Source organism: Osmerus eperlanus, chromosome 7 (genome assembly GCF_963692335.1).
Source record: "Osmerus eperlanus chromosome 7, fOsmEpe2.1, whole genome shotgun sequence".
NCBI classification, from domain to species: domain Eukaryota; kingdom Metazoa; phylum Chordata; class Actinopteri; order Osmeriformes; family Osmeridae; genus Osmerus; species Osmerus eperlanus.
This window is the reverse complement of record NC_085024.1, coordinates 12,910,751-12,937,767: the sequence shown is the minus strand read 5'-3', so window position 1 is coordinate 12,937,767 and position 27,017 is coordinate 12,910,751. Positions and strand designations below refer to the sequence as shown.

The 27,017-nt window shown below is 48.2% G+C and overlaps 1 protein-coding gene across 1 annotated transcript in view; it reads left to right on the top strand.

The window, feature by feature from the left end:
- Positions 1-27,017, top strand: part of bbs9 (Bardet-Biedl syndrome 9) — a 65,336-nt gene that overhangs the window by 13,797 nt on the left and 24,522 nt on the right. The window contains exons 9-19 of the mRNA XM_062466188.1: positions 700-829; positions 2,071-2,252; positions 2,410-2,486; positions 2,571-2,624; positions 2,931-3,033; positions 10,128-10,232; positions 12,818-12,832; positions 16,931-17,071; positions 17,869-17,964; positions 18,364-18,536; positions 18,974-19,126. Coding sequence (XP_062322172.1) covers positions 700-829; positions 2,071-2,252; positions 2,410-2,486; positions 2,571-2,624; positions 2,931-3,033; positions 10,128-10,232; positions 12,818-12,832; positions 16,931-17,071; positions 17,869-17,964; positions 18,364-18,536; positions 18,974-19,126 — 1,229 coding nt within the window. The remainder of the gene's footprint in view (positions 1-699; positions 830-2,070; positions 2,253-2,409; positions 2,487-2,570; positions 2,625-2,930; positions 3,034-10,127; positions 10,233-12,817; positions 12,833-16,930; positions 17,072-17,868; positions 17,965-18,363; positions 18,537-18,973; positions 19,127-27,017) is intronic.

Genomic DNA, 27,017 nt, shown 5'->3' with positions numbered 1-27,017 from the left:
TTAACCCCAACATTGTAAATAACACGCCTCTAATTGCAGAGCACACACACACACACGTAGAAGGTGAGGCCTGTGCAGAGAAACCATTGCCACATGTTTGTCTAATATAAGACTTATACAGTTCTCGGCAACTGTGGCATTTAATCCAAATAAATAAAGGAAATAAAGAGTGCTACAGGAGTGCTAGGTAGCTAGCCATAGTACAGAGGTCCCTTCCCTCTGGCGTAGAGAGTGAGAGGAGTGTCAGTCAGCCTCTGATGTGGCCAGCAGGGTCAGACGTCATCCGTCCCTGTCATTTAGGACTCGCCCCGGCCCCGTGCCGGTGTCTCTGCCACCCTGACTGTGTGTGAGGGTTGGCCCAGACGTGTTCTCAGCGCGAGCACCTCTGATCTTCCTAGGCGGCAGTCACGCTAAACGCTGGCCGGCCCGCCGGGTCATGCGTGCTGCGAGACCGAAAAGGTGCTGGTCACGTCAGGAGGCCCTTTTTAGCCCGAGCTCTGAGTCACTTGAGTGTTTGTGTGTGTAAGTGCGTGCGTGCGCGCGCGCGCGCTGTGCGCGTGCGAGTGCACCGACGACGGTTATTTATTCCTCACCCAAAAAAGTAATGCGTCTGGATTTCCCCCCCTCGCGTAAAAGGGGCAAAACTCGGATCAACCTGTCACTAGGAACCAACAGAACGTGTGTGTGTGCGCCCCCTAGTGACGGAGGGAACCACCAACACGCTGCTGGGGAACCACACCAACATGCTGCTGGTCTACCAGGATGTCACGCTCAAGTGGGCCGCCCAGCTAGCCTGCGTGCCGGTTGCAGTTCGCCTCGCCAACTTCCCGTGAGTAAATGCCTCCGCCAACACACACACTAGCCCCCACCCACACTGACACACACACACACACTGTACAATTTTATAGCTGAACATACTTGATTATGTTTAATTATTTTAAACAAAGTGAACCCCTAATTTCCTGGCAGACACTGTGTGTGTGTGTGTGTGTGTGTGTGTACACGTGTGTGTGCGGCTGCGTTCCCATTGGTCCGATAAGGTAATAGATATCCCTATAGACCTGTCTCTGGGTATGGAGGGATGAAAGAAAAGAGGAGGGACGGAACGAGAGATGGAAGGAGAGGGGTACGAGAGTGGAAGCACTTAGATGAACCTCCATTCCTGTCCTCCGCGCTTGGCTGAGCTCCCCTGCTTCTCTTCCTTTGTGTCTGTGTGTGAGTGTGTGTGTGAGAGAGAGACTATTCTAAAGAGACAATCTGTCAACACCATGAGCTCTCTGAGTGTCTTCACAGCACCAGTGTACACATGCACTTCATCCTGACACACACGCTCACGAGAGTCCAGTCCATACACAGACCAGGTGTGTTATGGTTAATAATAATCAATTATGATCTTCACCATGAGAAATCCCCAGCCATCCCCAGGAGGAAACGACCTCACAATACCATCCAGCTGGCCAATCAAAACAGATAAGGAAGTGATGCACTTGAAGCTCAATGTTACATGCACCAAAACGGCCGTAATCGCTCCGCAATTTAGTATGAAGTCCAACCACATGGAATAATAATGCAGATTGGCTCTACAATCTGTTTTAAGATGCTGGAGATAGGGTGTGTTATTGTGAATCTAAACAGGGTTACTTAAATGATCTCCTTGACTACTGCTGGTCTCTTGGGTCGATATGTCTCGGCCCGTCTCCATCAGAAACATGAACGCACGCGAGATGTCAACCCGAAGGTGTGTGTGCGTGTGTGTGCAAGTACAATTAATTCCATGCTGCAGTAAAGAGGAGTTTATGCCCCCTCAGACACCCCGCCATGCAGGTGTGGGGCGTACTGCTCGGGGCTCTGGACCCTGTGTGTGTGTGTGTTTGTGTGTGTTTGCGGTGTGTTACCGACTGGCCTGGAACCACAACACATATGCAACTAGTTAACAGGCGCACACACACACACATGCGAACCCAGTCTGGATTCCTTCCTTCCTTCTCGCCTTCTACTCTCTCCAACCGATTCGCTGTCTCTCTGTCATGTCCGGTTGTTGAGGCCCGCGTCTCTCCCTCTTCTGGGCAGGGACCTGAAGGGCGTGGTGGTGACCCTGAGCGCCGAGGGCCACCTGCAGTGCTCCTACATGGGCACCGACCCCTCCTTCTTCTCCACCCCCAAGGTGGACGCGCGGGAGGCCGACTACTCCCAGGTGGACGCCGAGATGAAGAGCCTGCAGAAGGTCATCCGCGAGGTCACCAGGAGCCAGGGTGAGGGGGGGGGGGAACCGCCGGGAGAACCGACAGAGGAACATACCTAGAACCTTCAAGAACCTGTGTCTGGGCCAAGGGCCTCGGAACAGGTTCCTTCAAGGCCGGTGAACGGCGTAGGCTCTCTTTGCGGTGACGATGTTCCTGTTTCCTGTAGACATCCTTCCTAAGACGGACGCGGAGGAAGACCTCTCCGTCACGGCCTCTGTCTCCTCCAGCATGGACGACACGTCTGTGAGGACGCACGCGCGCACACACACACACACACTGCCCCTTTTTAAATGTTTCTGTGAAATGACGGTCTTTCTTTCCTCACAGCAAGCTCTCATCCCAGAGATCAACGGCGTGCCGGTTCCCTCGGTCACTGTAAAGGTGCGTCTGTGCAGCACGCTGATGACCTCATCAGCGCTCGCCGGCAGGGTTTCAGTAACTAGCTCGAGCTTCTCACTTTTCACTGTCTTTTCTCTCTCTCTCTCTCTCTCTCTCTCTCTCTCTCTCTCTCTCTCTCTCTCTCTTTTCACTCACTTTTCCACCCTTTCTCTCTCCTCCTCTCTCTCACTCTCCACCCTTACTCTGTCGCCCCTTCTCTCTGTCTTTTTCTTCACCTTCTTTTACGTCCTCTCTCTCTCTCTTTCTCTCTCTCGCTCTCCTTCTCCACCCCCTCCCTCCCTGTCTCAGATCAAGGTGAAGAGTCGCTGTGCGCTGCGGGGCCCTAAGGTGACCGTGTGTGTCCAGCCGCCCCTAGCTGTCACGCAGGAGCAGTTTGTGTTGGAGCCCTTAGGTAAGTCTCTCTCTCTCTCCCCCCCTCCCCTCAGGACGTCCACATGTCTGGTGGCCTCTCTCTCCACGTCCCCTGGCGTTCTCCCTCTCCCCGTTTGTGTTCTGTCCTCCGTGCGGTCTCACTCAGACTCTCTCTGTCTCTCTCACACACACACACACACACTCTTACCCAGTCCAAACACAGAGAACGAGAGGGTAACAAGCCAGTGAGTCGCCCCCCTAGACCGCAGGCGGAGGACAGCATCCGAAAAGTCGCTGGGAGCCAAGCCAGCGACCAGCTCAGCCTGACCCGGTCAGGAAGGGGTTAACCCTGCTCGGAGGCGCAATCCCAGACATCTGCGAGCTGCCGTCCCCGTCTGTCTGGGAGAACCGCCGGGACGCTATCAGCGTTATCGCCACGTCTGCGTCTGAGAGCAGTGCAAAGAGAGGGAACGTTCTTTTGTGAATGAAAGCCCCGGTGACGCGTCGCCCGTCGCTAGGTCAAGAGACTCGCAAAGACGCAGCGCCTTTTGAGGGAAGTTGAGTTTGCCGCGTTTGGCTAGGTTAACTAGCGTGGAAAAGGTCTTTTTGGAGGAGCTGCCTTTTTACGGACCGTGTAAGGAGCGACATCGCTGGCCAGAGCCCACGACGTAACTCCTGTAGGTTGTCTAGTTTTGTGTGTTTGTGTGGAGAACTTTGTTTCATATTGGGTTAGGGCTAACCATAACTGTAACATTGGGCTGTCAGAGAAATCAGTTTGTTTAATTTGGCCTTGGTTGTGGAGGAAAACTTGACCTTGTTGATTTGGAAGATTACAAGATAAAATGGAGAGGAAAAAACCCTCACATTGCTGACACGCTGACTCACATTGCACAGTAAAGTTGAAAAGGAGAAAAACATTTTGATGGCAGCTTAGGAAAGCTGAGGTAAAGAGCACTCTCTCTCTCTCTCTCTCTCTCTCTCTCTCTCTCTCTCTCTCTCTCTCTCTCTCTCTCTCTCTCTCTCTCTCACACTCACACTCACACTCACACTCACACACACACACACGGTGAACTAACAGTGACTAGGTGTATTTATCCCATGCTCTTTGTCTCCCACACAGAAATCTGGCGCTGCCCTCCACCAGTCAATCAGCAGCTTCTCTGCTGTGAAACATGAGCCTCAAAACACACACACACACACCTCCCTCTCTACCCCTATGTGACCCCACTGTGGCCTGATTTGGCCCAGAATGGATAGATTTAGCGTTCATTTTAAAAGGACCACCATGTCTGACACCGCTTAGCAGATAATAATAATACATTTGATTTGGCCAGTTTGGTCATTACTGTCTTCTTGATAGGAGTTCAAATCGATCATTTTTTTGCTTGGAATCATATGTTTTCAGGTGTAAATGATTATGTCCAGGGATCTTGGCCCAGAGATCATAGTGCTGTTGTACAGTAATGGCAATGTCTCCTTGGTGCACTGCGCACACACTCGCGTAGCGCTTACACACACACACACACACATACACGCACACGCAGGTCATCTTCCTCTCCATCTGTCCTCCACTCTTCCTTCGTCTCTGCTTCTCCTCATGTCTTCATCTCTCCATCACATACTGCCTTTCTTTTCTTTATCGCAGATCTCCTCTCCTCTCCCTCCCCCCCCGGTCTCATCCTTCCATCTTTCCTCCCCACCCCAGCCCCCTTCTATCTCACACACACACACACTTCTCACACACCCCTCCTTCATTGAGGCGTCTGTGTTGTATCCCTGGGAAGCAGCGCTCCCATGCCGGCAGCTGTGTGTTCAAGTGTGTTGGGTGATTGGAGTGTGTTCGCTTGGCCGCATCCTGCTTGTGCCCATGTGTCTTTGATTCTTTCACTCAGTGTGTGTCCATGGGTAATGGTATGCGAATGGGTTCCTATGCATCAGTGCAACTGTGTGTGTGTGTGTTTGCGTGCGTGTGCCGTAAACTATAAATGTGCATTATGTGTACAGTATGTCCAGTTGTGTGTGTTTGTGCAAGAGAGAGAGGGAAAGTGTGTGTGTGTGTGCCACCGCGGGATCCTCTGTTTAGAAACTCCATCCCCCGCTCAGCTTGGCCTGTCCAGGGTTCGCGGGGGAGGCAGAGCCTTCTGATTTTTATTGTTATTTCACTTTTTATTCGTCTCAGATGGGAATCCAATCCCCCTGTCCACCACCACACACTACCTCCTTTGTTCTCTCTCTCTTGGTCTCTCTCTCTTGGTCTCTCTCTCTCTCACTGTCTTTCTCTCTCACTCTCCCTCAATCTCCCCATCTCTCTCCCTCGGTCTCTCTCTCTTTCTCCCTCGATCTCTCTCTCACTCTCCCTCAGTCTCCCCATCTCTCTCCCTCAGTCTCTCTCTATTTCTCCCTCGGTCTCTCTCTTTCTCACTCAGTCTCTCTCTCTGTCTCTCTCCCCATCTCTCTCCCTCAGTCTCTCTCTATTTCTCCCTCGGTCTCTCTCTCTTTCTCCCTCGGTCTCTCTCTCTCTCACTCAGTCTCTCTCTCTGTCTCTCTCCCCATCTCTCTCCCTCAGTCTCTCTCTATTTCTCCCTCGGTCTCTCTCTCTTTCTCCCTCGGTCTCTCTCTCTCTCACTCTCCCTCAGTCTCCCCATCTCTCTCCCTCAGGCTCTCCATCTGTCTCTCCCTCAGTGCATCTCTGTCTTGTTCCTTCTCTCTACCTATTGTTGTGCCTCCCCCTTTTTCTTTCTTCCTCTGTGTTTCTCTCTCTGTGTTTGCTGCTACCAATGAACTCACAAACATCTTGATGAGCACCAATGTTGTAGTCACTATAACTGTCTCACACACACACACAGATTCTAAACAGCGATGCTGCTTGACTGAGATCATCCGCCGCCGGTTCTCTGTCGTACGCGAGGGAGGAGGCCAGCAGTATCATGGTCTTGAGCCGTCTTCCTAGAGACTGTTCTTTGGAGTTTGTGTAAGGGTTAGGTCACAGATATCGATAATGACATATATGGGCATCTTTAAAGCTCTAAAACTGATAGGCCTATACACATTTAATTTAAATGGGATCGGAGATATTTACTGTTAAACTTAATTGCATACACTGTTTAGTTTGTGACTTCAGAAAACGCAAAACAAGTGTGACGACACCGCAGTTCTACTGAACATGACTGTGCAGTTCACCCTAATGTTCTGACAGGACACTGAAGTTTGAACCTTTTGTCAACTGAGGGAGTAGTCGGCAGAAACACAGTATCTACACAGTCTCTACAGACTCTTAACCACTTCTTGGCAATTCTGTGGCTAGGGCCTACGGTACGGAGTTTAAGTAGCTTTTCTAAAATATTACCACTGCCCCTTTAATGCAAATGAGCATAGCCCATTGAGTGACTATGATCTGCAGCTTCAGGAAACAATACAGGTTTTCCAGCTAAACGAAACTTATCAATCTCTAGCAGTGTTGAAACCAAATAGCGATCCTTGTTACTGCATCTCTGAAGACAAACTCTGCTGGATAAGAACAACAAATAACAAGAACATGGAAGAACCGAGGAGACGACAGATAGAGATTTTGTTGGATGCTACCCGCACACTGCCTAGAACTTCGACAAAACCTCAAGTCAGGTCAGTCTCCACGGATGGCATGAACACCCCTCATGATGCAAGATTGGGGGCGTCTGGGTCTTCAGACCGTGGAGAGGGCCGTAAGAGCAGCACGGTGGAGACGCGCTCGTCCCAACCAAGTGTTCTTCCCAAGACCAGAACCTCCATCGGCCCTTTGGGAAGCCAGGCCCCTGAAGTCTCCAGGGGCCGTCAGCCCCGCCAGGACCCCGGTGTTGAAGGTGCCAGGAGGAGCGCCAGCCTCACCGCACTGCAGATGAGACCCAGGGCCACAGGAAGTAGCTTAGCTTCCAGGGTGCTAGCCCTGGATTCAAGCCTCCAGTCCCTCACTCTTCAGCAGCCCAGCGGTCTCCCTGTGTGCTTCTATTGCAGTGGAGGTCACGCGTTGGATCAGTGCCTGAAATTTGGAGGCTTGTCTGTTCCAGAGCTAAAGCTGACCTTTCTTAGGGAGAGAGGCATCTGTTTCGCTTGTTTGAATCGGGGGCATATGAGTAAGGACTGCAAGAATCGTTTGTCATGCGCCAAGTGCATGCAAGCCCACCCTACCGTGCTTCATCGAGTGACGGTGGAGGAAGCGTTTGAGAGACTGCGGATCTCTATTCTCGGTTTTGAATATTAATGGAATATTTAACGATCATGTTTATCTCCCTAATGGGCGTCTGTCTGATGTTTTGATCTTTTGACCTTAGAATTACTTCAAAACCTCAGTAATCAATACCTGATGATATCATTTTCGATGCGAACAACCTATGGATAATAAAGGTTAATTAAAGGTTAATCTGGTAGTTAATGAAAGGTAGTTGAAATGCTGGTTATTGATCTCAACAATTTTATCCATGCCAGCTAAAACTCGAAACGTGTTTCCTATGTCTGTGTGATAGACTTTCAGAAGATATACTGTTTTGATGTCTAAGGTATTAAACATCCATAAAACAAAAAGTAATACTTACGAAATCCCTGTGTTCTCTCCAGCATGTCAATAATCAACACCATAAATCATTGTTAGTGAATTGCCTCTCCAGCAGCATAGCGTTGCTAAGTCTTCCAGAACCAACACAGACTAGAATGAGACTGGGGGCTTGACCAGGGAATTTCAGAGGTCACCAGTGCTGAACCCGGCACATGAAGCTGTCTGTCAGGATATGCCCACACACTCGAGCGAGGACTAGCAGCATAGCAGTTAACTTGATCAGAGTGCACACACTCACACAAACACATTTATACTTTAACAGTGTCATAAATAGGCTCCAAAAGAACTGCAGTTTTTTCAGTTAAACAAAGTAGTTCGACAAAATGTAAATTTTTTCTCAAACTGTACAAAATTCTCAGTATTTGTGATTAACATAATTAGCTTTAATGATTTCTTTTGCTGTGGCATTGATTCTACAATTTTGTGCACAGTTTGACAATCCAAATATTGTAGTTACTCTTTAAATGAAATACCTAGGGTCTGCGATTTTTTGTAAATGTGTATAAGCAAATTGACATTTCACATACATATTTTAATAGATGTATGTGTCTCAATGTAAAAAATATTCTTGAATGCTAATTATCAACAGAATGCAACTTTTCACATTTTTCTTACATGGTCAAATAAAACCAGTTGGTGATGGTAGACTCATTTTGGCATCCTACTGTAAATACACAAGCATTTCTGCATATTAGTCTCATCTATCATACATATAGACAGACAGACACACGCACACTTTCCCCACTCCCAGCATTGTGAGTATCTCCCACCTCTGGTGAAACCCTCCCTCGCTATGCGGTGGGTGACCGGGGGTTAACTAAGGTCGACTCCCCATGTCCACTTTTCTCCAGCCCTGAGGGGAACCAAGAGAGTAATCCAGAAAGAGAGCGGGAGAAAGCTAGACGGAGGAAGGGAGGGAGGGAAAAGTGGCTTCAGTCAGCGTTAGACAAACAAGAGAGAGAGAGAGAGGGGGAGAGAGAAGGGGTGAAAGAGGAGGGATCTGTGCTCTGGTCCATTGTTGTTGATGTTATTCTGTGTGGAGGTGTTAATGGCGTGGTAACACTTAGGCCCGTCTGGTCAGTGTTGACCTCGCGGTGTCAGGGCCCAGAGGTTAAAAGCCTGCCCCCGGCTCTGAACAGAGAGAAGGACGGAGAGATGGAGGGAGGGCCGGGAGAAAGGAGGGTGAGAGCTCTTCACCCTGTCAGGGTGTCTGGTGGGCCGAGGAGAAAACGTGGGGCTTGTTCTTCTCTCTCTCTCCGAGGGGGGGGGGGGGGGTTCTCGCGTTTGTCTTCTAACTTTCTTTCAAGTTCCTTTTCTCTCGGTTTCTTTCTCGGTTTCTGTTTCTCTTTCTCCATGTCCATATGATTCTATGAAATGCTTTATTGGCAGGAAAGAGCACACGTGCACATGGTACAAGCCGCCGCCCGAGCGCACAAAACAACCAAATTCAGGCGTACGCTACACGCTAAGTACATGAGCTCTAATACAGGTACACACTGAACAGAATGATTTGAAGGTTCATTCATTCATGTTTTGGTATCGCTGGTTGACCTAAGGTTTTGCCATAAGTGTACAAATGTGTTAATTCACGTGGGAGATGTTTCATCAAATATGTACAGTGTTTTGGGAATTTGTCTAGGCCTCATAGTCATTCTCGATTTTTCTCCTTATGTTTTGGCATGAGAAAGTGTTGTACCAGTGAGGCCAGATTGGCCTCCAGTTTGGCCTCTCTATGTCAGTGTCCATGGTTACTGTTGGATGTTGTTTGTCTTGTTTGTTTATTGGATTTATTTGACAGATACGGTGGTCTTGTCATCTGCTTTTTTGCAATTGCAGTCAATAATGACCCAGCCACGGTGGGGATAGAGAAATGGGGAGTGAGTGAGAGGGAGGGAGCAGGCACTGTGTTAAAGAGGGGGAGGAGAGAGAGCGCAGAGGAATCCTGGCACATAACTGTGGCTCGGTCACCTGTGCCGACCCTACTTTGGGACTATAGCTTTGCACGTCACGCCCTATTACCACAGCGACCTGACGCAGGCAGGGTGTGCCCCTTTTCTCTGTGTGTGTGTGTGTGTATGTAAGGGAGAGAGAAGAGCCATTAGCTGAAATATATATCTTTTCCACACAGACTGTATTTGATCTCTTGCTGGCTTTTCCCCTTCTCGCTCTCTCGCTCCTCGCTCCTCTCTCTCTCTCTCTCTCTCTCTCTCTCTCTCTCTCTCTCTCTCTCTCTCTCGCTGCTCTCTCTCTCTCTCTCCCCCCCTCTCCCTCTGACCCTCACTGTGTGAGTGAGTGAGAATGAGAGTCTGGTTAATGTTTTAAATCCTGCTGTCTGCACCTTTCCTCGAGATGTTTGAACAAATGTGTGTTTGTGAGTACGGAAACGTAGGGTAGTGAGAGAGTGTTAGTGGTGTGGTTCCTGGGCTCTCGGTCCCCTAGCAGTCTGGTTCATTCTGTTATTTAGTTCAGCTTTTTTGTTGTTGTTGTCCTGTTCACATGTTAAAATGGCTGCTTCAGTGTTTGACTGTTGTTCTCGTCGTCCCCAGGTGTGGGTGCCACCATGGCAGTGACCTTCTCTGCCTTCCTGAATGGAGAGTACCCACCAGCTGACCTGACAGGAGATGTGGCAGTGTCCTATAGCTCGCCCACAGGTACACACACACACACACACGCTTACACACAGCAACTCGTGGACTTTCATGCCATTTCTGCAATTTGTTTCAAGCACTTGTTGTCTTACTAACTGTATGCCATCGCATACTTTATCGCCTGTGACGTCATCACTTACCATTTGTGACATCACCCATTTAGAACATCATTGTGATTTCTCACGTACGCTTGTGACATCACGAACACCTGTCCGTGAGGCCACAGCTAGTTGTTCTATGGCATCAGTACCAGCTGTCTGTGACATCACTAACACCTGTCAGTGACATCACAGCGGTTGTTCTATGACATTGGTAACAGCTGTGTGTGACATCACTGACAGACTGGAACCAGCGGTTGTCTGTAACATCAGCAGGCTGCCCAATAGAAAGGCTCAGTGTTCCTAGCTGTGGCAGCTCTTAAACACAGCTCTGATGTGAGCAGGCTGTGCCGAGGCCTGTACCGGAGCCATCACAGCATCTGGTTCCAGGCTCCATGTGTTTCTGGAAGACATTACTTTCCCCTCCAACCAACAAAACCCCTCTTTCTAGAAATTAAAATGTCACAGCGTTTTTATTATTATTTAACTCATTTCAAAGCGCTTCGAGCGGGGGGGGGGGGGCGTGGAGGGAGGGAGAGAAATATATATAGAGAGAGATGTAGCGACAGAGAGAGAGAGGTAGCGACAGAGAGAGAGAGAGGTAGCAACAGAGAGAGAGGTAGCGACAGAGAGAGAGAGAGAGAGTTAGCGAGAGAGAGAGAGAGAGAGAGAGGTAGCATTAGTACTATTGTTTCCCTTGGACTGTGTCTGCTTTGGCAGGACTCTGGTGGAAAGGTTCTCCGCACGCCGTTAACTATAAAATGACTTGAAAATATCAAGGCACTGTTTTATTGTGATGCTAAGAATAGCATGGGGTTGGGGGAGGAGGAGGGGAGTCTGGAGTTTTCCACCGGGTTCCTGGTGCCTTGGCTGCCCTTTGGTTGCGGTGCGTGTTAGAAGGTTGGATCACAGGTAAGGAACAGTTCACTGGCAGCCTGGACACAGTACTGCCAGCTTATGGAGAGAGGAGGAACCTGGTTCTGTGTGTGAGCGAGAGCGAGAGAGAGTGAGAGCGAGCGAGAGAGAGAGAGAGAGAGAGAGAGAGAGAGAGCGAGCGAGAGAGCGAGTGAGTGTGAGAGGAAATGGCAGCATATGGGAGGAATGTGTCTCGTTCAGTCTTCCTCTCCTCCGCTGTCCCTCGTCATTACAGCACAACCCTCAGCTACTGTCCTCCACTTAAGCCCTACAGGGGATTACCATGAGTGGACTGCTCTCCTCTTCCTAAGCCCTCCAAAGGGCCCAAGTACAGGGCCTCAGTCCTCTCGCTGTGCGCAGTCCTTTTTTCAGTGGTCAGCCAATGGTCCCAAAGGCATGATGAATGGGACTGAGAGTGTCTTGCAGCCAAAGTGTTTCTCAAAGTCTCTCAAAAAGCTGCCTTTTATCATTTATTGAAGACAGGTGTTCTTTTTTTAGCTCATGTTGCTCTTGTTCCGTGGTGATCTTTATTTTCGTTGCACAAATTTCTGAGTGGTTTAATGCCATTTCCTCACGCAAGTTTTACATCTTTATCTTACTGGCCTGCGGAGCGCTGACACATTTCCACACCAGATTCTTTTTGTATATTTATGTTTTTATACGTTTATGTATGCGTATTATGTATTTTTGTGTGTATACGCATGTGTGTTTCCATGTTCTGCTAGCACCTTCCACTCAGTTTGACCTGTGCTGTACATTTACCAAACTCTTCACTCAGCACTGAACTAAAACATGTCAGTTCTCTCTTTATTGTCCTCTCTCCTTCCTACTCCCTCCCTCTCTCTCTCAAGAGAGAGAGAGGGAGGGAGAGGGAGGGAGGGAGGAGAGGCATGGCTTTCATCAATGCTAACAAAGCATGAAATACACAACCAGAGCTCTGGGGGCTCCCTGGCCTGACTCACTGCAGAGCCGCCACGGGAGTCACTGTCAAATGACTCCCGAGAGCTCTGCAGTGAGTGTTTCGAAGAATCCATTTCAAATGAATCCTCTCGCTGTGCTCCGACTTGCCCCGGGAGTCATTTGAACGGATTCATAGTTTCAACCATGATGGGGTGCTGTATCCTTCTTTATAAGCTAGCCCTCTTAGACCCTTTGAAAGGAGGAGGGGAAAAAAATGAAGGAAAGTACTGTTCAGTCAATCATTTCAGCTTTGCCACCCCCCCCCCCCCTCCCCATCCCATTCCAGACATGTGAGCTAAATAAATGGTTTCAATGGAAGAAGGGAGGAGAGAGGAGGAGAGACGAGTGGTCGGAGATGAAGGGAGGGGGGGGGGGGGGCAGCCAGAAAGGAAACAAAATCCCAAGGCGAGAGAGGGTTGAGGGTGTGTGTGTGTGTGTGTGCGCGTGTGTGTGTGGGGGGGGAGGATGGTTAAGGGGCAGAGGGAACAGGAGACGCGGGCTGAGGGGAAGTGTGTGAGTGGCGGTGTTTACACGCCCGGGGCTACACTGGGCCCACTCAAGCCACGGCTCTGTTTCACTCTGTCTTGTTTCTCTGCTGGGCCGGCCGTGCGACAGAGCTCAACCCTGCAGGTGAGTCATGGTTAGCATCCGTAGGAGCAGGACTGGTAGGCAGTAGTGCTATTACTAGTTATTTAGTATTGTCGTCGTATCTAGTTAGTAGTAGTAACTGCGGTATCAACGCTAATATTAGTGTAGGCTGCATTAGCCGACACTCGAGAGATTATGACCTTTCTAATAGATTTCAGATATTGAATTTTTGACTATATGGTTGGAACAACAGAAATACCTTGAAAAACTGTCATTTAAATCTCTGTCAATCTCTCAAGTCGCAGGAATTAGTAGTAGTCAGTTAGTAGTTTGTAGTGGTGCAGTAGCTCTACCTCACACAGGAAGAGGCCTCAGTCTATGTTGATGTTTCCCCCGTAACATGATAGCTGGCTGAGACGCACACACATGTGCAAACTTGCACAACAGGTACTTATAGACTTGAAGGATTTGATGCATCAACACACACACACACACACTTTATACTTCCAACTTACTTAACAAAGGTACTGTAAGCATTAAACATATCCCCTTACACTCGCACACATATATAATCATTATACACAATCATCAGTGCAGCTTAGTAGTGGTGTGTCTAGTTCCGAGTTTGTGTTTGCTTTTTCCTGTCTGTGCTTTGATTCAGCGCAGGATAACCTTCCAATGAACAGTCGACTCGGAGACTGCAGGGAGACCCCCCCCAACACACACACAGACACAATCACTTTTACACGCATGCATACACTCACACGCATGCATACATAGACATGAACTAAACCGCACACATGCACTCGTTCATGTACGCGCGCACACACTGTCATTCAAACACGCCCACGCCTATCAGCGTATCGGTGACCTCATCGCAGCTGCAGCGAGATCGCGATCCCTCACGGTCGCCCCGCGGTCAAATAAACTCAGTGGTCAGAGACTAGACATGACAAACCCACCCTTCCTCGCACACGCACACACACACGCCACTTCATTCAACTATGAAGAGTCATCCAGAAGTTGTTCTTTTGAAGAGGTCACAGTGGACACTTCTCAACTACACAGGCCCATTTCAGTGCGACCTTTTACCTGGCGGAAAGACGAGTAGCTATAGACAAGTTCTGCATATATACTGTATATGCAGCACTAAGTAGTTATATACAGTACATGTGTAGAAGCTACATGTTTGACCTCAAGGTGGTGTCAGGTGTGTAGATCTCATGGATGCCAACAGAGGGCAACAGTGGTAGCTCAGGTAAGACACACACACACACACACACACAAAGAAGAAGGCATATACACAAACAGAGACACTAACACACAGCGGCAGGTCAATCACAGTGGTGGTGGCAGTCGTAACTCTGCCTTGGCAGCCTGGGAATAGACGAGGAAACGGTGTGTGAGGAGGTGGAACCGCTCTAGATTTACAGTCAGGGCGTCCCCTCTTTTAAGTGCACACACACACGCACACACACAAAGTTTGTCTTTTGAGAAAGTGCCGACTAGTCAACGGCGACTGTGAACCTGAGACGGAAAAATGTTTCCCTAGTCCTTTCCAGGCTCTTCAACCTCTCTCATCCCTCCCACTCAACCTCTCCTTTCCTCTATGTTCCCCTGTCCTCCCGTGCTCACTCCTCTCTCTCTCCCTCCCTCCCTCCCTCCCTCCCTCCCTCCCTCCCTCTCTCTCTCTCTCTCTCTCTCTCTCTCTCTCTCTCTCTTTCTCCCACTTTCATGTTGCTCTGCCTCACCCGTCATTGATGGCGGCAGCCAGTTTATTCATTTCGGCAGCAATTTGTTGCATGTTGAAAGCCTGCAAAGGACATTAAACAAACATGCCCTATGCTCTAAACGAGGGCCTAGCAGTCCTCTCAACACGCTCCCAACAGTAACTGCCGCAGGCGATGGGAGGATTATATAGGTTTTAGTGTGTGACCTTTTTTAAGGGCCATGGAAGTTTGAGAGAATACCTCTAAGAAAGTGGCCTGCTGAAAAGAAGTTGCTGCGAAAGGAGAGATTGAACGAGTTTGAGAGAAAGAGATGTGATAGAGGGGTACTGTTTTTGGTGAAGTTTTATTCGCTAAATTATGTGGTGTCCTCCTCTGGAATGTTCCTAGGTATTAACCACTAATATTGTTAGGAAATGTGCACTTCCAGTCATGTTTGTGTGGCCCTTTGAATAAAAGACACTGCTAAATAAATAAATAAATGCAAATGTAGAAGGATGTGGACACATACAAATCATAAACAGAGCCATAGATACAGGAAGTGGATGGATGAAAAATATCAAAAAGGTCAGAGAAGGAGAGGGGGACACGGACAGAGAAAGGGAATTGAAGATGAAGAGCCAGAGAGAGGAACACTCCAGCTATAGGTGGCTGGTGTGGTCATCTTACCTCTGTGATGTCACTGGCGTCCGCTACGAGAGCCAGGCCAATGCACAGTGCTTTCCAGTCCACAGCTTAGGTTACCTGGTCAGACAAAACAGGAAGGGATCAGAACCGCTGGCACACACCAGCCTGGGCTGCATTTCCCCAAAGCGTCGTAAGCCTAAGTTGATCGTAGAATCCATTGTATGACGAATCTTAGTTTTTGGTGCCGTTCCCAAAGACACTGTAGCTAAAGTGTCTCTTGAAAATTCGTAGCTCTTGAAAGCGCATAGATAAGCCTACTCCTTACGAGCATGTTTGGGAAACGCACGTAGGAAATATCGATGGTTGCGTTATTTTGCTCGATCGTTGCTAAGATCCATCGTTATCGGGTAACGCAGCCCAGGCTAGCTCCACTGGGCCTGACAACCTACTGGAACTGAACTCTCTCTCTCTCTGTGTCTCTCTCGCTCTGTGTCTCTCTCTGTGACTCTGTCTCTCTGTTGACAGTTTAGTTGCCTTCTTGTGTTTGGGCGATATGTTACAACAAGCGCAACAAACTACCAACATGCCGCATGGTTAGGTTCAGTGGATAGTCAGCTGAACACGTCTTGTAGATTGGTCTGTCTAGACGGGTTTGTGTCTTCTGTCCTACTGTAGCTAGTGGTCTCTCTCTCTCACTCCCTTTCTCCTTCCTTCTCTGTTTCCCCCCCTTTTTTCCTTTTCCGTAATCATATTTTACTTGCCCTGGCTCCTTTCTGAGGTATATACCTACATGAGGCTGGAGGAATTACCCCATATTTCTCTCTTCCTTTCTCTTCCACCCCTCCATTCTTCATCCTCCTTCCCAGTCGTCTAGAGAGGAAATACGTGAATGGGAAATACCCCTGGGCACTCTGTCTCCCTTCTTTTCCCTCTCCCCCCCTCCTCATTCTCTCCTTCTCCCTCACCCTCTCTCTCTTCTCCTCCATCTCTCTTCCATCCCCTGTTATTCCGGCACCGTTTTTTGCCAAGCTCAGCATCAGCCAACTCCGGGACAGTTATGGTTGGCCGCCCCGGCCCCCTAATTCGGCCCGTTGCTGTTTTAGGACTTCCATCGACCGAGGAATCCTCCAAAAACACTGCAGAGTCAGTCAGTCAAGATGTCTGCGAAGAGTCTCGCCCACACGTGGGGTTAGACCGGACAAGTGTAGACAAAGATTGATTGGGGCCATGTTACTGTGAAATAGGGACAATGCTGAAAGGCTATTTTTCTATTGGAGATTTGCCTTGAGGTGCTTAGGGAGAATGTTTGTAGGGATATATTGTGGTTAAGCCTGTGGAAACTGAGCTTTCTAACCTCTAATTGAATAGTGCAAACCTTGCCTGGCACGTAATCCAGACACAGGTCCGGATCAAAAGCAAACAACTGGTGTTGACAATATCACATTTCTCACTCCCTCTCCCCCGCTTCCTATAGTGACCACACACACACACAGTCCCTTGTAGAATGTGAAGCTAAACTGAAATATGGTTCCTTTCCTGACAGACACACACACACACAGCAGACAAACACATGCAGTCACAAAGTCAGACAAACGCATGTAAGTCACAAAGTCAAGTGCCGTTTCTTATCAAACACTGTGCACGCTCGTCATTGATCTCAGTTCCCCCTCCTCCCCTTCTGTCATCCTTTACCCCTAAGCACATTGAGCTGCAATTCTTGTATGAAATGTGCTATATAAATAAAGTCTTATTATTATTCTCCTCTACCTTCACCTGTCCTCCTCAGGGGTGCCCAGGGTGGCCCAGTGCAAGTTCTTCCTGCCCCTCCGGCTGGTCTGCTGCCCCACGTCCACCTCCAAGAACGCCAAGTACAAGGTCACCGTGGACACCAACAAGCCCCCTGTCAACCTCAACAAGGTTTTCCCAGGTAACAGACACACCAGGGAAAGAGAGAGAGTGTGTGTGTATGTATGTATGTGTGTGTGTGTGTGTGATACCTGGGAAGCACTCATTATCAGGGATCAGTCGTCATCAGGATCTGGGAATGGCGTCCCCATACACAGTTCCCTGCAGCTGGTAAGATCTATGAAGATAGAGTGTGTGTTTGTGTGTGTGTAGAGCGAGAGAGACTGGGGCGGTAAAAAAAAAAAAAGTTTGTTAGGGATAAAGATTAGTAGTTTATATTTATTTGCATGTGTATTTGTATATCCACCATGTATGCTTGTGCGTGTGTGTGTGTGTAGAGGGCGACTCGTGGTCAGATAAGGAACAATGTGATTGTGCTCTGTTCACCTTGGCTGGCGTCCTGAGGGGAGATAAGCTGCATTATCTCTGTCTGACATCCTGGGAGACCACACCATACTGGCCCCATGAGAACCGGAGAGTGTGTGTGCGTGTGTGTGTGTTGCCTGCATTCATGTCTATGTGAGTGAAAAAAGGGACAGCTAAACATACTGTGGGACCATCATTCTTGGCTTTTTTTTTTTGTGGTGTGTGTGTGTGTGTGTGTGTGTGTGTGTGTGTGTGTGTGTGTGTGTGTGTGTGTGTGTGTGTGTGTGTGTGTGTGTGTGTGTGAGAGAGGGAGAACCATCATTCTTGAAAAGAAAAAGAGCTGGGTGTGTTTGTGAAAGAGATGCTTGACATGAGAAATACAGACTCCAACCAACACACTCTGACTTACTCGGAGTACATTCTCATACTGTTTGTCTGTCTCTCTATTTCTAGACTTTGCTGAAAAGTCAGAGGATAAAGAAGGCAATGCCATGGCCTTCCACTTCATCTCCGGGGCTCGAGTCACTGTGCTGGCCTCCAAGACTTCCCGTGAGAAACACACACACACACACATACAAACACACACACACATGGACATCAGGGCTCTGACTGTAGGAATTGACTGTGCATGCGCACACAAACTTGTGAATGCATGTATTTATCACAAAGGGTATACTGATATAGTATGCATGGGATGGGTATAGCTCAGTGGTTAGAGCATTTTGACTGCATATCAAGAGAGCCCAGGTTCGAACCCCTCCCATGCATGGCTTTGGACGAGAGTGGCTATTCTCACTCGCTTTCTCTCTCTCTCTCTCTCTCTCTCTCTCTCTCTCTCTCTCTCTCTCTCTCTCTCTCTCTCTCTCTCTCTCTCTCTCTCTCTCTCTCTCTCTCTCTCTCTCTCTCTCTCTCTCTCTCTCTCTCTCTCTCTCTCTCTCTTTCCCACAGAGCGCTACCGCATCCAGAGTGACAGTTTCGAGGACATCTGGTTGGTGGCCAAGGAGCTGGTGCAGCGGTTCGACAGCCACTTCCAAGCGCTGGGCGTCAAGGATTTCAGGAACAGCTTCTCAGGACCCATCCCTCTCAGCGAGTACTTTGAGACTGTCGACCAGCACTTCGAGGTGCGCCCAAGGGTTTCAGATCCCAGAGCGTAATAAAAGGAACGGGTTTTGATCCAACTCTGACATGTTTTAGGGATCCATTTGTCATGATCGCAAATGAATGTCCTCCGTTAGGAAGGGTGGTTTTTAGTTACATTTCAGTTTCTCTTTTTCTTGCTTTAGATTGTTTTTCACATTTGTTACATGTTGTGTTCTTCTCATTGGGCATCTATCACGCGTTCGCATTTACATCAAGTGTTTCCTTTGCTGAGAAGAGCGTCTGCTAAATGACTAAATGTAAAAATGTAAATGAGACGATAGATCACTGAAACACTCAAAGGCTCGTTGAGACTTTGCATGAACTTGTATGAACCATGTTACCTTCATGTTGCTGTAACATGGTATCCATGTCCCCTTTCCGTTGCCGTGGCGCGACCTCCGTGCCCTGCCGGGAGCAGCTGCGCGTCAGTGCAGAGAAGTACCAGGACCTGCTGTCTGAGCGGGCCGTCCAGTTCCGGGCCATCCAGCGTCGCCTCCTCACACGCTTCAAAGACAAGACCCCCGCCCCCCTCCAGAACCTGGACACTCTCATGGAGGGGACCTACCGCCAGGTCAGACCCCAACACACACCGAAGTCACATACATACATACACACACACACTCACATACACACATGCACACACACTGTCACACACACACACACTTTCACATACACACTGTCACATACTGTACAGAATACTGTAGGTTTGACCCCAACACACAGTTGACACTACTTTAACATGAACACACACACACACACACACACACTCAAACACACACACACAAGACTGGGACATAGGGCATAGAGAGCATGTGTTTTTTTCTTTCCTCTGTGGATGGGAGTGTTGATTTTAGGAGAGGCCTCAAGTGGTGCTTACCTCACACCCAATTGTGATTCACACACACACACACACACACACACCCACACACACACAGTAATGATTGTGCTAGTGTTGATTTACAGACTGATAGACCTACTCAGCTGATTTATGTACTTCCTGCTATTACTGATTAGGTGTTACTTCATACCCAAGGCCTAGGCTGTACTTACAGGCAGACTAACATGCAGCCATGGCCACACACGCACACACACACTCACACACACACTCACACACACACTCACACACACACTCACACACAGAATCACATGCACTTTTATGCATACATTCACGTACATGTTGAGACAGTGTTTGTTTGTACACAGGGCTACGTTGTTTCTGCGTTTGTCTCGGTTTGAGGCCCGGGTAATTGACGCTGGAGCCTTCCTTTGTAAATGATGAATAAACACAGCAACCTCATTAGAAATCTCTGTTTAGGTCTCTCTCTCTCTGTGTGTGTGATGGAAGTGTGTTACTCTGTGATGTCGGAAGGTTTTCCAAACGTTTTCTTGTCTGCACTTGTGTGTTTAGTTCAGTTCTACTATTGTGAGTTTGTGGTCACTTGCCTGATGGGTTCTCATTGTGTGTGCTCGCTGTGGAATTAGTTTGGTGTGTGTGTGCGTGTGTGCGCGCATCCGTCAAAGAGGCACAGGCAGGCTGTACGACGTTGAAAAGTGATGGTCCCTTGCCGTCGCTGTTTACAGTAGGGAATAGTTTGGTGGGGCGCTCTTTATGCCATTAATTAGTTGTGCTCCCGTTACCGCACTGGGAGTGTGTGACATCATGACTTCATAAGATATTTAATGTGCCAGTACCTCACCACCTCTCCTCCTCTGAGAAGAACCATACAAATGTGTCCCAAGGTAAAACCTTGGCTGGGCTCAAACCTCAAGAGTAGAGCAGATGTCTGCCTAATATCATTCTACACACTCTCCGTTGAACTACATTTTTACCAGGGCCTCATCCAAAGATGTTTTAGATCTGACCTTTTGTCAATGCCTTATTTTTCTCGGTGATGTCTTTCTCGTATTTTATCTGAGCCGAAATGAATTCTGTTTTCAGATAACACCGTGTTAGTCCTCCTGCTAGGCTAATCATGGATACTAGAAGTACCAGTCAGCGTCTCTCTTTGGTAGACGGCCCCGCGCTGGTGGTAATAGCGTTCATGTATCGGTGTCTTCCGTTAGCTAGTGCTGACGAGGCATCCGAGTCCGTCCCTTAGCATGGCTAGGCTAACCATGACTAATGCACTCCAGTGTCACTCCGTCCATCAAGCTATCTCTCCCAGCTCCCGCTTCCCGCTTGCCCTCGCGACGCATTCGGGAAGTTTATGACACTCTATACGTGCTGTAATGTATACACTTGCAGCTTAATGGACGCTATCGACGGCTACTCGGAAGAGTGATGTACGCATCAAATTAATAATTCATGTATATATCTGGGTATGAGTTATGCAGCTTTCTAAGGACTGATCTATGCTTCAGAAGTTGCTTGCTCAGCTCGTCCTTGCATGAAGAGTTTGCGTGGGCCATTATTTCATCTCTTGTAGAACACATTGGCTTGTTTTGTGAATTCATCAATGTGTCTGTTGAGATATTATGTCCAGGAGGAGTTCAACGTCTGAATTTTAACCCAAGAGTCATTCTTTCATTTCAAATCCAAATCCAACATTCTTACATTCTTAAAACACAATGTAGACCTCTTGACTGAAGATGACCAGAGGAGGCTAGGCCTACAAGGCTACAGTATCTGTCAAAAATAGTATATCATCAGTTTTGAGAAAAATATTTTTAAGACCTGAAAATTGAGGACATTCCCAATACATTTCTATGGTATTATATTATCAGATACATTTTATTGCAATATTGGTCAAGTTAATAGCCTACATTATTGAGTTTTAAAACTCTTTAGAATGTTTTTACATTTTATGGAATTACTACATTTTTCTAGAAATCATTACATTGGGTGCTACATTATATAATGGTGAATGAAATGAATTACTAGTTGGTTGAATTTGTCAGTGCGAAAGCAAGCATACTCCTGAATAGAAAACAACAACAAAAAACAATGGAAATGGAACAGTCTGTGGTGAATTTGGAATTTGTTTGAACAACCCCTTTAATTTGGTCTCAGAGGAATGCCAGACGGGTACATTTTCTTTGTGTATCTGTGGATTTGGGGATTTCCCCTCGTTAGCGTGTCTGTGTGTTTACATGAGTCTGCCTTTTTTCCAGAATGATCTGAGAGATAACAGAAAGAGGCCTGTGAGAATTTCTTTGGTCCGGTGTACGTTCATATACCAGGATAATATTCCCATTGTTCTTTCTTCCCTCATATCTTCCTCCTATATTTTATTCATGAAGCCCAGATGCAGCCGCCCGTGGCTCATAATGTCTATCTGAGCTGGCCAGAGGTGTCTGTTTCCCCCACTTCTCCTTCTCACTACTTAAAAAGACATTACTCATCTTGGCCCAGTGGTTTACGGTCCGGCCCGGCTCTCCCTTCAACTCTGCTTTGATTAATCTGGCAGCTATGGAAAGGTGAGCCAGAGGGCTAGCTTAGCCTAGCGTTAGCATTCCTGCTTTTTTTCTTTTTTTCTTGCTGCCAGTGACCTCTCATGAAAGTACTCTTGTCAATCAAGATTGGATAGACATTTCTGAAAGTGGAATGGATAGGCCGAGAAAGAGTGAGGGTAGGATGGAGGGGGGTAAGCAGGGTAGTCTGTTCCCATAAATATTTTCCCAACGATTTTCCTCAGAGGTAAAATGGCCTCCGTTTGTTAGTGTTAGCATTAGCGCGCTAGGATAACCTAGCGAGCGTCTCTGTCTGGGAGCTGAACGGAGGCTCCCTATAATTAGCAGTTCAAACGCAGGAGGTGGGCTGCTAGCGGTCCTGACTGACAGGCTCCTGATGGGCCTCTCGGCCCCGTAATGGAGGCTTCTCACAGACAGCGTCTTGATTTATTTGGCCCCAAATGGAGCACTAAACACAGCTAAACATGGCTAAACACAGATCCCACTGTGTACCTGAGGCCCCCTTGCGATTAATGGTCAGGGCTCTCTCCGAGATGTGTTTGTGGGTGGACTGTGCCATCGTTCTGTGATTTTGGCTTTGCGTGTGTGTGAATGTTTTTTCGATAAGCCGAGTTGTGTGTGTGTTTGAAAGGCAGTCTCTCAGGTGCGGTGGGGTGTTTAGGTAGCAGATCAAAGGCCAGAAGGACCTGAGGGAGTTCCTCTGTTTTTCCTCTTTCTTTGACCCCAGGGTATTTAACAGAGGAAACACACATTTATACATATCAGCTGTCTCTCTCTTTCTTTCTCTGTCTCACTGTCTTTCACTCTCTCTCTCTCTCTCTCTCTCTCTCTCTCTCTCTCTCTCTCTCTCTCTCTTTCTTTCTCTCACACACACACACACACACACACACACACACACACACACACACACACACACACACACACACACACACATGCGCTAAATGAATGACACATGGAGAGGTCACTGCGGCCTGGTATGTTTTTACTTAAACAAGTTTGTTTATGTAAATGTCTGTCTTATCAATGTGGCTTTCATTCAGGTGACTGACTTAGGCAAGTGTGTGTACGGGGGACTGTGATACAACTGAGTGTGTGACATGAGTGTGTGTGGCACAGTCAAGGTAGTCAGTAAATTAGTAGTGTGAGAACCCTTGTTGGTAGACACGGTTCCAAGGCAGAATTGGTCAATGAGATGACTCTTCATGGATACAATAATGAAAATAGCCAGGCAATTTCAAATTGTGTCTTGGGTCAGGAGATTAGTCATTACTTTGAGTCAGTGACCGTGTGGGCAGGTGTTGGTGTGTCTGTGTATGTCTGTGTGTGTGTGTGTGTGTTTGTGTACGTTCTGGATGGTGTGTGTGTGTCTGGGCTGCTGTATCATGGGCCCTCGGGCCATGCACAGCAGGGGAGTGACAGAGAGAGAAGAGGGTTGGGGGGTTTGGGAGTTTATCAAAGAATGTGAAATCCCTGAGCCACAGCAAAGACTATCTCTGCCAGTCTGCGCACACACACGCACACACTCCCAGGTGTTTGCCCAAAGGCAGGGCAGACGGCAGGCAGTTGGCTGCTGGAGGTCTGGATGTTTGGGGTGTACAGCACCCTATCTGCTGTACTGTTCTTACTGTCCTGGGGGCAGTTCCGTGGGAGTCAGATTCTGGTGGCCCTTTATTACAGTATGTATGTCTGTACATCTGCCAATGAAAAGAGGAGAAGAGAGAGGAAGATAGAAGAAAGGAACGCTTTTTCCACCCTCTTTTTATTTTTTACTGCTTCCTCCTCTCACCTTCTTCCTCGGTGACCACTCAGACGTAGCGTAGCAACCTCCGGGGTCTGTCAGTCTAGTGTCTTTAGACCCCCCCCCCCCCACACCTCCCCCCCCCACCCCTTAATAGCTTTCTCTCCTGTGCGTTGTACATCTACAGTTTTAACCACAAAGAATCTCGCCAGGTATGCCCCCCACCGCCACCACCACCACCCTGCTGCCTCCTCCAGTCCAATCCTTTGGTATTAGGGCCCTGAAGAATGTCATTTCATCTCCCAGCTACGGGGGGGCGAGAGGGAGGGAGGGAGGGGGGATAGAGAGGCCTTAGGGACTGCCACAGGGGGCCCCTGCTGCTATGGCGGGTTAGGGCCCTAATCTCCTTGTGTCCGTTGAGTGGCTCTTAACCATCTGAATGGGGACTGGATTCCACCCTGACTATGGAGCATGCCCACTCCCGCTGGCCTTTTGTAGCGCGTAATCCCAGGTTAGCCAGCGGCTAACGGGATTATGCACGCGGCGTAATTAAAGTGGTACACACGCAGGCTTACTCACTCAGATCAGGCATGCGAGTCAAAACCGGTCTCAGGTACACACACACATGGTCCCTCATACACAGACACACACACATGCAGGAGGCTGTGAAAATACACACACGCACACCATCCTTTCCCCAGATGCTCATTAGCTCCAGTTCCACAGAGGGGTCTTCTGGGGACGCCCCGCCCTGCAGTGTTTCCTGAGGACTTGCCTGCTCTCCCCCCCCCCCCCCCCCCCCCCTCCAGGAGAACCTTGTCACCGCTCTATGCTACGGTTGAAAAAACGAGATTAAACCTCAGCAGGACTGAACCTGAAGCTCAATCCTGGTCTCGTTCATGTTGCGGACATGTCACCGTGCCAAATGCATCGTCAAATCAGATCAGATATTATTGTCATGTAGAAACATTAGCATGGCTAATAGTCTTCGGTAAGTGTTTCGGAGTATGTTACTCTTTACACATCCTCGGCCACACATACACTCTACCAGTGGATTTACTCTCCTGACACACACACACACACACACGTACACACATACAGTCTCTGTCTATGCGTATAGCTTGGTGTGCAGGAAGGAGAAAGCCATTAGAGACAGCAGACTGATGGATGGTGACAGGAGTACAGGACAACAACAACACTACACTCTAGCCAGGACCTTTAACCACAGACACACAACACACAACTACCCCGCCACTGTCTATAGACACACATACGCACTCTCTTAATGTCTGTCTCTCTCTATGTGTATGTTTTGCAGTGTGTGTGTGTGTGTTTTGCTGTGTGTCTGTCTGTGTGTGTTTTGCTGTGTGTGTAACCCCTGTCTCTGGGATGAATTAGTGCTGCATATGTTGGCTGTGTTGGCCAAGTTCACGCGACATTTCCCCGCATTTTGATAAATCGACTGATTTACCTTCTATGGCCTCGGCGTATGAATAGTTGTCTGTTCCACACACACACACACTGACACAGACAAACAGGCTCACATCCAGGAGGACATTTATTTCATGCTACTAATTTATGAGTGATGATCTGAATCCTGTTTGTTAAAGATTTGGCCAAACTGCAAGCAAGTAACGGCCAACAGAATGTGTGTCTGTGTGTGTTTATATGCGTGTTTGTGTTTTGTAGAGCACATGCAAAAATGATTACGCTTGTGAATATTCCCTATACCTGATGGACATAAGTCCACTGGTGCAATGTTATTGAATAACTCATTCTTAGTGTGTGTGTGCGCGCGACTTGTGCATGCTAGTGTGGAATGCTCATTGGTGTTTGTATGTATTTGTGGTAACCTGCTCTCGCTTGTGTGTGTGTGTGTGTGGAAGACAGGCCGGCCCTATGACTGATCACCTCTCCCTTTGCGCTTTCTCCAAAGTCAACATGTCCTCCCCTCTCTGCTTTCTTTACCATGTATGTGTTGCTTCCGCCTGCAGACAATGCCCGTTTTATATGATTACACATACTCACTCTGTAATCAGAAGGCTTGCCTACTAAGGCGTGCACGTGTGTGTGTGTGCGCGCGCGCCCACACCCCCTCTCCTCCGCCGTGGTGCGTTCAAAGGAGACCATTGAGAGAAAAGCAAACAGGCATGTCATGGACAAACAGAGCCCTGCGTAGCAGAGACATAGCAAGCAAGGGTGTGTGTGTGTTTGTTTGTGTGTGTGTGTGTGTGTGTGTTAGGATTTGGGTTTGGGTTTAGGGGTTGAGACTTAATTTGCGGCAATGCATTTGCTGTGTGTTTGTGCGCGATTTATGGCATGTGTGTTAAGATGAGCAAGGAGACAATGCCCCTATTGTGGCGTTCCTCAGGATCATTAAAGCTTGTGTCATCAGGATTTATCATGCTGTGCAACTATGCAATTATTAGATTAGCATGCTTTAGCGGTAGTAGCATTTACATTTATGACATTGGTTTTCTCGTAAGCAGTTTGTATCTGAATGGGACCTACAGGCTACAGTTAGCATTAGCTTGTGGCTAGTAGACTGCAACAGAAGTCGTCTTTGCCAGATGTCCTTAGCTTCAAATTAGTGTCATTTTCACTGGGACCCAGACCAAACCTCTAACTTGTACGTGTTAGTGTGTGTGTGCTTGTGTGTGTATGTCTACCTGCCAAAGGTACACTTGGGCTGTTAAGTCTGGACTGCTTCAAGTGAGTTAAATTTTTTCTCTGATTCCCACCCCCCTCAAGTCCCCCCTCTCTCTCCCTCTCTCCCTCTCCCTCTCTTTCTCTCTCTCTCTCTCTCTCTCCATCATCCCCATGTCCATTTCCACCAGGCTCTCTTACTTCAATTTCATTCAGTCTCCCTCCCTCTCTCTACAAAGTAATACCTTGGTTTACATAGGAGGCTATGACTTATTCACTGCACTTAGGCTTGCGATCACGTTTCCTGAAAGTGGACTCTGTTGACATGCTTGTGACCCCTGAAATGGTTCTGGGACAGTCGGTCTCTGCTGGGGCACGTTTGCTGGCCTCTGATACACACTGACACACACACACACACATTCCTATGATGTACAGAACACATTTAACATTTGAAAGGTTGACTAAGCGGCACTGAACACCTCTACTGTGTCACAGTATTTTCTGTGTGTGTTACGGTCCTCTGTGTGTGTGTGTGTGTGTGCGCGCGTAATGGTCTTGTGTGTGTTACGGTCTTCACTGTGTGTCTGTGTGTGTGTTATGATCTTCTTTGTGTGTGTGTGTGTGTGTGTGTTGTGGTCTTGCGTGTGTGTGTTGTGGTCTTCTGTGT